Genomic DNA, 10,017 nt, shown 5'->3' on the forward strand with positions numbered 1-10,017 from the left:
CTCCACACTGCAATGAACACCATTTGCACAGATTCAGCCCCAGCAGCACAGAAATGTTTCCACTATCCACTCATCGAATTACATATTATACCAACCTGGATAGTTACAGAATTTTCTTTAAAATTAAATTCTCCAATATTTTTCTTAGCCATCCGATGATGCACCATGCAAAGCAGAAAAGCCAACCTTTAAAACTGAGAGTGAGTTTCAATATTTTATTAAAATAGCATATTTAACCACTGTTAACCAAGAATATGTTAACTTCCCACCCCCACCATATGCAGCACAACACAGTAGTGATTGATTTCAAATATCCTGGATTGTGATAACCAACAGAAACAGAAACATTTCAAAGTCAAGTCTGCAACTAAAAACTAGACCTTGGAAAAATTCTGAATTAGAAGAAACAAAGCTCTCAAACAGAATTTTTTTATCTGCCCGAGAATTAATGCGGTACGCCACCCACCTACCTGACAGTACTGCTGGTCTGCTTTTTCTCCTCTGTGCATAGTATGACGTCTCATTTATAAGTACCCACTTTATAAATAAATCAGCATTTAATCACCCCATTTAATGTTCCTTTTCAGCTTCACAAAGAAACCAGTAAATAAAACTGTCGATGACAGTCACGACATAGGCTCTCACGGCAAAGGTAAAAAATTTGAAAATACGCAGAGATGCATCAATGCTATTTTACATAAAAAGACAGATTTAAAAAGTGCAAGGCAAAATCTGCAGTTTTTTTTAGGGGGAGTTTTTAGGCACATCCATTTCTTAAAGCAAGCTTCAGAATGAATTCCAGTTTGTTCTTCATGATACCTGTTTAAGTCTTTCTTTAAAAAAAAGAAAAATACATCTCGTCAAGTGTAAAACAGGGCATCGCCCGTCCCAAAAGGTGAGGTTTTCAGTTATGGCGCGTCCGTCCTTTTTTTATTCTTGCGGGCTTTGGTTTGGGGATGTACTGATTATTTGCCTGGTACTCGAGTTCTTTCCGGAAGTAGTGAATTGCTTTGTTTAACCCTTCCTCCAGTGGGACCTATTTAAAGAGAGAGTGAGAATGAGGGGCACGGCCGGGTCCCCCGAGGCTGTCTGTGCCATGCTGTGCATGACAGACTGCCCTTGAAGGAGCTGCAGCCCCAGAGACCCACACTTCCTCCTGCAGGTTAGGAGTCTGTTCCAGTTTGAATCAGTCACAAAAGGCACCCTTAAAATAATGCCCACGTGCGCCCTTCTCTCAGAAGTCTCCATGGAGGAAGATGCTTGGAAGCATCCGTATCCAATCCATATGCCTGATTCTCTGGGTGACACTTACTCTCTGTACTTTCACCCCTGGGGACCTACAATCACCCCCGGGGACCTACAAGGGACACATGGCCTGGGAAGCCTCATAATTTAGAGCTGCCCTGCAGCAAACAGGAAACAGAAACCGAATCAGCTGCCCATGTTCTCTCTGCGGACATGACCTCTAAACTGAGACCTGGAGGAAAGGAATGCAGCCGCCACGCCCAGCCTCGGGGTGGGGTGGGACCGTCAGCCTGCAGGACAGGCATCCCCAGCCTGGCGAGGCCACACCAACCTGCCTGATGGACTCTAAGGGCAACAGAGAGGCGGGGAGGCCCACCGTTTCTCCCCTTCAGCCTCTCATACTCCCACCCTGCTGCGCCTGTGTGGGAACTGGGGTGGGGATGGGCTCGTCCACAACACCCTGGCTGAGTGGATGGAGGCTGAGTAGGGCTACCTGGGGCCAAGCCATTCCCCGCGGCAGAGGACGAGGGACACAGGCTACAAGCCCCGTGTGGGCCTGAAGAGGACACTGCTGGGGCCACCCAGACCCCCAAGGAACAGACACGCTGCGGGGGTGGGAGGCCTTCTCCACAGGGCAGTAGGACCCCCGGGACCCGCCCCCCACCACTTACCACGGGCTCCCACCCCAGCATCAGCTTCGCTTTCTTGATGTCCGGTTTCCTTTTCTGGGGGTCATCCTGGGCTTCGGAGAGAAACTGAATTTCACTCCCGCTGCCTGTGTTGTTGCAAAAAAAAGGTAAGAAGAGAATCAGGAACCGCTGGGATGCGACTCACCCAGTACATCCAAGTCGAGGCCACCAGCGCAGGCATACAGGTGCAGACGAAGTGCTGTGTGTCCCAAGTCACCCCCGGGGGACGGTGCTGCTGGCCGCACAGTGCTTGGCAAGGGCAGGCCACCAGCCCGAGCCACCCCGAGGGGAAGGAGAGGGCGGGCCCCCCGCACACCACCCCCCTCTGCAACGCAGCCGCGTGCCCGCCGCCGCCAGGGCCTGTGACCCTCACGCCCCGACGAGCCCCCCAGGCACTCACGCCCTGCGGGGCCCCCACCTGCAGCCAGGCTCCCTTCAGCCCGGCTAACGGCCAGAGTGCCGGGGAGTGACCATCGGCCAGCCCAGGCTGGCACCTTACGAGGGCCTGCCACCTACGCCCTGCCGGAGCCACCCTGCTGGACAGACCGCAGGCAGAAGGACAGAAGCCCGGCCGGTCCAGCTTCCTAGGACCAAGAGAGCAAAGCCAGCCCCGTGGCCACTGGCCAGGCCCGCAGAGGGAGCCCCCAGCCCTGGTCACAGAATCCGCCTGGAGCCAGTGGTCTGGGTCGATGTGTTCCACGGCCATCCCCCCAAGCCTTCAGACAAACTTCTCAACGTCAGCGTGAGCACGACCCCCTGAGGAGTCTGGCAAAACGCAGATTCTGATCCGGGAGACACGGGCAGGGTGTGGGACTCCGCATTTCTAACAAGTGCATGATGAAGATGCTGTGGTTTTCATCTCAGGAGGACCATCCCCTGTCCTGTCCGACTGTCCAGGCTGGACAGTGCCAGGAAGGACAAGTGCAGAGAATCCAGCCTGCTAAGCGTAGGGTCTAGACGGGCCCACATCACGCTCGCCTGGTCTACCCAAGCCCACTCCAATCTGGTTGTGTCTGGACTCTGATTTCTTGATCAACCCTGGGAAGCAGACACCCCCCAACCCGAGCCCCAGGAACCTGACCCTGTGACCAAGGGCACAGCCCCTAGACACCGGCAGCCCACGGCTGGCTAAAAACGCACAGACTTCTCATGGCTTAAGAGCACGCCCTCTCGGGGGCCACACCCAGCGTCCACAGCGCCTGCAACACCCCGCGGCCAGGTTGGCCAGAACGGCACATGGAACCTAAAACTCGCCACCAGATTCCACCAGAATCACACAAGCCCCGGTGTCGCTCTCCTGCTCCCGGAAATCCTGTGCTCAGCCCAGCTGGCGTCTGGAACCAGACAGTGGTCACCTGGGCAGAACTGCTGACCACAATCACGTCTCGAGCACAGAGGACAGACATACCCTTTCTGCTCCACACAGACCTTCTGTCACAAGGGTGAACAAAGCTGGGCCCCTCCCCGCACCCCTTCATCTTTCTGTCACTTAGGATCACAAAACAGTGAGGCACTCCTGATTAAGTTCTGCTTTTCATCCAATTCAATTAGCGTGTATTAATTACCCACTGTCCAGGCGAGGCGTTATTAACCGACGGGGTAAGCGCGGCCGGTCACACGCAGGAAGGCCTCTGTCCTACTTACCAACGAGGTTTTTAATTAGCTGAGCGAATTCCAGGATCGTATGTTCTTCCGGGTTCCCCTAAGGAAGAAAGGTCTCTGGTTAGAGGTGTAACCGCAATGGTGATGCCACGCCCTCCTTCACCACGTGCGCGCCGTCCCCGACACCGGAGGGGGGGGTGTGAGGGGGGGATGTGGGGGGGGCAGGGTCAGCAGACGCCCTCCTGTGTAGCTGCACATCAGGGCGCTGCGTCCCCTGGCCCAGAAACGGGACGGTTTCCAGACGCAAAGGTACTGTAGGCTCAGTGTCGCTCTGCAGGAAAGCCTGGTTCTGCAAGCTCAGCTCTCCCAGGACACTCTTGCTTCCCGCTAGGGGCGCCGTGCTCGCCCCCTCGGTAATGAAGACGTGTCAGCCTGGACAGGAGTCCCAACAGACGCGAAACACGCTTGCAGGGGGGCCCTGGGCAGCCGGTGCGAGAGACAGGATGTGGCTCCATGGCCGGCTTACTCCGGGGGCCTCCCCGCGCCTGCGCGTCCCGTGAGAGAGCGCCGTGAAGCCTGGCAGCTGTACGGCCCAACACGCTTCATTCCCAATCTCCTGGTTTCGTCCGAGACCAAGGCTAGAAGAGGCAGGAAGGGACCCTAGGCCTACCGATGAGCACCCCGGGGCTGCCGGCAGACACGCCCCTGAAACGACAGGTTTCTCTACAGGAGTCGGACACTCCAGCACGGCCCTGTGCACAGGGGCAAGAACGACGTGGCACTAAAGCGGGGAGTGGCTGCCTGGGGCGACCACCGATTAAGACGCATACTTGGGGGCTTCCCTGGTGGCGCAGTGGTTGGGAGCCTGCCTGCCAATGCGGGGGACGCGGGTTCGCGCCCCGGTCCGGGAGGATCCCGCGTGCCGCGGAGCGGCTGGGCCCGTGAGCCGTGGCCGCTGGGCCTGCGCGTCCGGAGCCTGTGCTCCGCAGCAGGAGAAGCCACAGCAGTGAGAGGCCCGCGTACCGCAAAAAAAAAAAAATATGCACACTTGGAAGGGCGAGAAGTGAAAACACAGGATGAGGGCGGTGAAGGCTCAAGATGAAGTGAGGATCAAGAGACACGGCTTATGCTGTTTAACCGCCTGTTTCTTCAAAAACGCATGAAAACGGGGCAGGCTGGGTGCTTGCGGCCGCCGGTACCCGTGAATTGGTCAAAGGTCCCACAGGGCATGACCTCTCCAGGGCCCGTCCTGTGCTGTTGGTAGGAACCCCCGCCCAACCCAGGAGAAATGAACGTTCCAGAGCGTGCTTCAGACCGCTGGTCATGAAGAAAAGTACAAGGAACGGTTTGCGAGTGAAGTGCTTTCAAGAAACTAGCAGGCACGTCCTCACCTGTGAGCTTGGCCCCTCCTAGGGAGGGGAAGTGGCCGAGGAGACCGGGGTGGTGAGGGGGAGGGGCTCCTCCAATGAGCGGGAGCGGGGGGACGGGGGCTCGGGTCAGGTGCCGTCGGCAGAAGCGGACCGTCTAGAATGACGGGCAGTCTACACTGGACACCTCACATTTTTAAACGGGTTGGAATGAAACCATTCAGGAGCCAGTGGCCGACAGAGTCAGAGGGCTCCAGCCCAACCTGATCCCTGGAAGAGCTGGGGAGGAGACTGGGGAAGTCCTGGGGCAGCAGCTTGGCCCCTCCTAGGGAGGGGAAGTGGCCGAGGAGACCGGGGTGGTGAGGGGGAGGGGCTCCTCCAATGAGCGGGAGCGGGGGGACGGGGGCTCGGGTCAGGTGCCGTCGGCAGAAGCGGACCGTCTAGAATGACGGGCAGTCTACACTGGACGCCTCACATTTTTAAACGGGTTGGAATGAAACCATTCAGGAGCCAGTGGCCGACAGTCAGAGGGCTCCAGCCCAACCTGATCCCTGGAAGAGCTGGAGAGGAGACTGGGGAAGTCCTGGGGAAGCTGTCACATCACAGGGGCGTACACCAGCTCTGGGGGGGTCCCCGCGGAGAAGGCAGGACAGTGGGCGGGCACACAGAGGATGAGGTTTTACCTCTAAACAGAAGGAAAAACGTTCTGCCAGGGAGAACCGGCCAAAGACAGGACCAACTGCTCTGCAGAGAAACACATCCTCTAGCACCAAGAGTGAGCGAGGCTGGATCCGAGATCAGGCAAAGCCAGCTCCTGCTCCCTCCCGGGAGCGTCTGGGCTGCAGGACGTGAGGGAGGAAGCTGGGCGCTCACAGACGTGACAGTGAGGGGAACTGTCCTAGCTACTCCATCTTCTACAGCCCCGGAAAGCAAGCCTTATCGAGAGCAACTGCACCTTCAGTGATGGGCAAGGACACACAGAACGTCACCTACAACCACCAAAGGCTTCACGAGTTTCTAGACGTGGCCCTTCCGGTGGACGGAGCGGGGTTAGTTTACACGAGGCTGAGCCACGTGTCCCGGATCTTACTTCTTCGCGGCTCCTGTTTTGCTCTATTCCGCGTTATCTTCCTCTAGTATCGGGCAAAAGCAACAGACAGGCACAGCCCCGAGCGCGCTGACGGCGAAAGAGCGAAGCAGGGACCGGCCTGCCGGCAGGGAGCGGGCAGAGGGAGCGACTCACCAGGTTGACGGGGCTGCTGACGTTGCTGTTCATGAGTGCCACGAGGCCGTTCACCAGGTCGCTGGAAGAGAGGGGAGGCCGCTCAGGCGCCCGCCAAGCATCGCACACAAGCCGGCCCCCTCCCGGAAGGAGCCCAAGACCCCCGTGGGAGACCGGACGTCAAAATAAAACCCTGCGCGTAAGAGGGCGCAGAGGATGCTCAAGTGTTTGCAGAGGGGATGATGTGGCGTCCGTATCTGCCTTCTGGGGGAGGGTGTAGGCAGACGGCTGAGCAGGACGGAAGCTGAGTGAGGGCGCCGAGTTCCTTACTTTGTATATTTCTGAAATCCTTCGGCAATTAAAAAGTGAACATAAAGTAGGCACACCCCCCAAAAAGGATGGCGTTTATGCGCGTTTCTGAGGAAAGTCGCTGTTTAACGGAAGCCAGGTAGTCGGCCCATACGGAAAAGCAGACGGTTATTTTAAAAATAAGGTCTCCTGCGATGGAAGAACTCCAGTATGTAAGTCTCATACTGGCAACTCACAGACAAAGCCAGACAGCCCTGAGTGTTGAAACCAGCTCCCTGGACCTCCGGCCCCCCACCTCCCCCCAGGAACCCCCGCACCCGGAGGGGACGGGTGGGGGCGTCTGGGTGCTGCAGACCGATGGCGAGCGAGCGGGCCGTGAGGGTGACGGTCAAGAGGCAAACTTCCGCTTACCAAGGTTTGGTTCTTATTTTCAGAAGCGTTAAAGGGTGGTTCTGTCAAAAAAAATTGACTTCGTAAAAATGACACCTCGCTGCTCCACGAGCACTTTACTAGGTCACTTTCACCAGCTGGGTCTCACAAGGCTGTGAGGGTTCTTTCTGCTCCAGGGATGCAAACGCGGCCGCCTGGAACCCTCTCCCCTCCTCCGCCGTAAGCAGCAAGGAGCAGGTTACTGTGCTAAACTTCCAAAAGAAAACCTCAGGTTTTGCTTTCCTTTTCACTGGAAAACAATTTTGGGGGGAGGGAGGTATTTAGCAAACAAATGATTTTCTGGGTTTTTGCTTACAACCAATGGGCATTTTATAGGAACACGCCTGAAGTCCTTTCTGATCTCACGGATCAAGCACAGATGCAAAGAACTGCTGACTTTAGATGATTCCTCGCTTCTAGAAACTGGCAAAAAGTCCCTTGTTCACTATGGCCGTTAACGACCACATCCCGACACATCCTCTGACAGCACACGTCTCTGCATATTTGGAAAAGACGTTAAAATGTGCCATTCAGTAGCATCCACAAACATTTTTAATGGGGGGGGTCCATATTAAGCTGGAAGGTGACGGACACTTATGTAATCATCCTGGGGGGGAGGGGCATGCATCTTTTAGGCAAAGAACTGGCAACTTTTAAGGTCAAAAGTGCACAGATCACATCCATTTAACCTGAAGCTCTTTAAAAGTGTCATTTTGACAAAGTGACTTTTTAAGACAACACAGCATACCTCTGTGATGGGGTGAGGATGTAACCTGGCCACGAGAGCACCAAGCACGGTCATGCCAGGATGTCGGCGCACACGCCACCCAGAGACCGCGACGGTCACCCAGAAACGGCGCAACGCTGCCGCAGGGCAACCGTGGATTTTGGAAATGGGTAATTTAGTTCAGAAAGTACAGATCTGAACATTGTGCGTTTTTAACCGTGAAGTAAAAAGAGCCTCAGTTTCTACAAAATAGCTTCCTTAAAACAGCCCAGCGTTGGTAAGTTAACTCTCTGGGCCAAGCCTTGAACAATGGGGAGCGAAAGCCGGGAAAGCTCCTTCCCCGAGTCTGGTGAAGTCGGGGAGCCTCAGCACGTCAGAGCCCACTAACCCGAGATGTGAGACCAGCAGACGGCGCGGCCTCACGAAGAAAGGGTTTGCCCGAAGGGCCCCCAACACCACTTCTAGTGACACCGAGGTCCCTTCCAGGGTGCACCCTGGCATCTGGGTCGGTGACGGGGCACGTAGACCGCGCGGGCCGGCCAGCGAGGCACGTCCTGTCAGGGATGGACTGCAGCCCGTGCATCGCTCGATGCTTAAAGGATTTTAATCGCCAGCAAAAAACAAGCACCTGAGAGGCTACTTTAAATGAATTTTCTGTCTGACGCCTTTGAAACAGTAAGAACGGGTTGTAACTGATGGCCCTTTCAGTGCACAGTCTCTGGAACACTCCACGAGGTGGTACGGCTGGAGGAGTCTGGGGGCCTTGATGAGGCTGTTGGAGGAGGTTCAACGTGACTAAGACGTCAGGACCCCCCACCTCGAGAAAGTGCGCAGACGGGGGCCGGGTGAGGGCAGGCGGGGTGGACACGTGTCACGATGAGAAGATGGTACCCGAGTGCAGGATCCCAGGAGCACGGGCCGCAATCGCTTCTTTGCAGCGCCCGGCTCCCGGGGGAAGTGCTCTGACATGAGAACAGGCCGGCGAGCTCCTGGCTGAATCCCTTCTTCGACTATTTGGGCAAGAAAGTGGGCCAGTGATGTGATAGTCCCAGGCTTTTGCCCTCATGGGCAAGATACTAACCAATGGGGAGAGAAAAACCACTGTTCATTATAAGACAGTTACTCAGCTTTCTTTTGGACTAAATGTGAAAATTCACAAATACTTGCAGGAAAAAAAAAAATCTACAGTGGTTGTGTTTAATTTTTTTTTTTTTCTTTTAAACCAGGCAAAAATCGGCGTGGCTGCTCGGGCCGAGGTGGGGTGGGAGCCCCCCAAGACCTGCCACCACTTCACCCGACAGCATCCCTGGGGTGGCCGCAGGCACCAGGGACAGCATTTCCTGATGGATAGGCACTGCAGGGTATTTGTACTGAAAAGTGCAAGTATACGGTCCCCAAACATACAACTAGATTTTCCAATGATTTAGGACACCACAAACCTATGCACGATTCACCGTCACTGTGCCACATGGGAAAATATTTTGGTAGGTGTAACTGCTCATATAATAACTCTTCTCTCAGAACCCAAACCGCACTTCAAAACTTGCCACCAACGGAAGTGGCCGACAGAAAACTAGATTGGGGAGGACTACCAAGAAAACAGTAAATATGACCGTGTGAGACTCTATGCAACAAAGTTCTTAAAATATTTTTATCTGCATTTAGTTTGGGCACAGAATTTGTCAACATCAGGCCACTTGACCTTCTTAACGATGACAACCTCGTCCACCCCAGAAGGCACGTCTAAAGGGTCTGATTTCGGCATCTGCAGGCGTGCTGCGTGCCTGAGGCCGCCTCCTCGCCGGCCTGAACCGGAGGCCCTGGGTGACCCTCGGGGCCGGCGGGCTGGCCGACAAGACACGAGGTGGCAGCAGGAGACCGGCACACCCGACCTCTACTGGCAGAGAGCCGGGAGCGGGGGCGCCCACGGGAAGAGCAGAACTAGCCGTCAACCCAGCTGCCTCACCGGAATGAAAAGAGCAAAACGAACAAGTGGCCCAGATGGCACTGGACGGCCCGCGCCCGCCTGGGGGTCTTACCTGACGTACTGGAAGGCCCTTGTCTGCGACCCGGATCCGTACACCTGGGGGGAGACCACACTGAGGGTCCCGGAACCGCGGACTGCACGGGAGCCTTCAACCACCAGGGGCGCAGCCTGACCTCAGCCCTGACAACCCCAGGGTCCGGCCGGGCCAGGCCCTCCACCAGGCCCGGGGCCTCACCCAGGGGCACCCTGAGGTGCCCTGTGGACAGAGACGCCCCTGGGCACAGCCACGGGCCAAGAGCACGGCGGGAGAGGCCTCTGCAGGCAGGCCCTGAGCCCGAGGCACCAGGGCGTCTGCAGCTGGGGGAGCAGGGTGACCTGAGCCCCGTCCAGGGTCACAGCTCCCGTGTGTTCCCTCCAGGCACCGCCCCCTCCCTCCCTCC

General features: G+C 56.3%; 1 protein-coding gene across 9 annotated transcripts in view; it reads right to left on the minus strand.

Annotated features, from left to right (window-relative positions):
* Positions 1-200: 200 nt before the first annotated feature.
* UXS1 (UDP-glucuronate decarboxylase 1) overlaps positions 201-10,017 on the minus strand; it is an 84,546-nt gene continuing 74,729 nt past the window's right edge. For 7 of the 9 annotated variants that reach the window (XM_024116590.3, XM_024116591.3, XM_028497187.2 and 4 more), the window contains 5 exons: positions 9,630-9,673; positions 6,147-6,207; positions 3,579-3,636; positions 1,917-2,020; positions 201-1,036 (listed from right to left, as the gene is read on the minus strand). In XM_024116590.3, coding sequence (XP_023972358.1) covers positions 905-1,036; positions 1,917-2,020; positions 3,579-3,636; positions 6,147-6,207; positions 9,630-9,673 — 399 coding nt within the window. In that variant the 3' untranslated portion in view covers positions 201-904. Of the gene's footprint in view, positions 1,037-1,916; positions 2,021-3,578; positions 3,637-6,146; positions 6,208-8,218; positions 8,601-9,629; positions 9,674-10,017 lie in introns of those variants that run through there. The other 2 variants (XM_028497189.2, XM_028497188.2) reach the window with 2 other exon arrangements.

The sequence above is a fragment of the Physeter macrocephalus genome, chromosome 12 (assembly GCF_002837175.3).
Source record: "Physeter macrocephalus isolate SW-GA chromosome 12, ASM283717v5, whole genome shotgun sequence".
Classification (NCBI taxonomy): Eukaryota; Metazoa; Chordata; class Mammalia; order Artiodactyla; family Physeteridae; genus Physeter; species Physeter macrocephalus.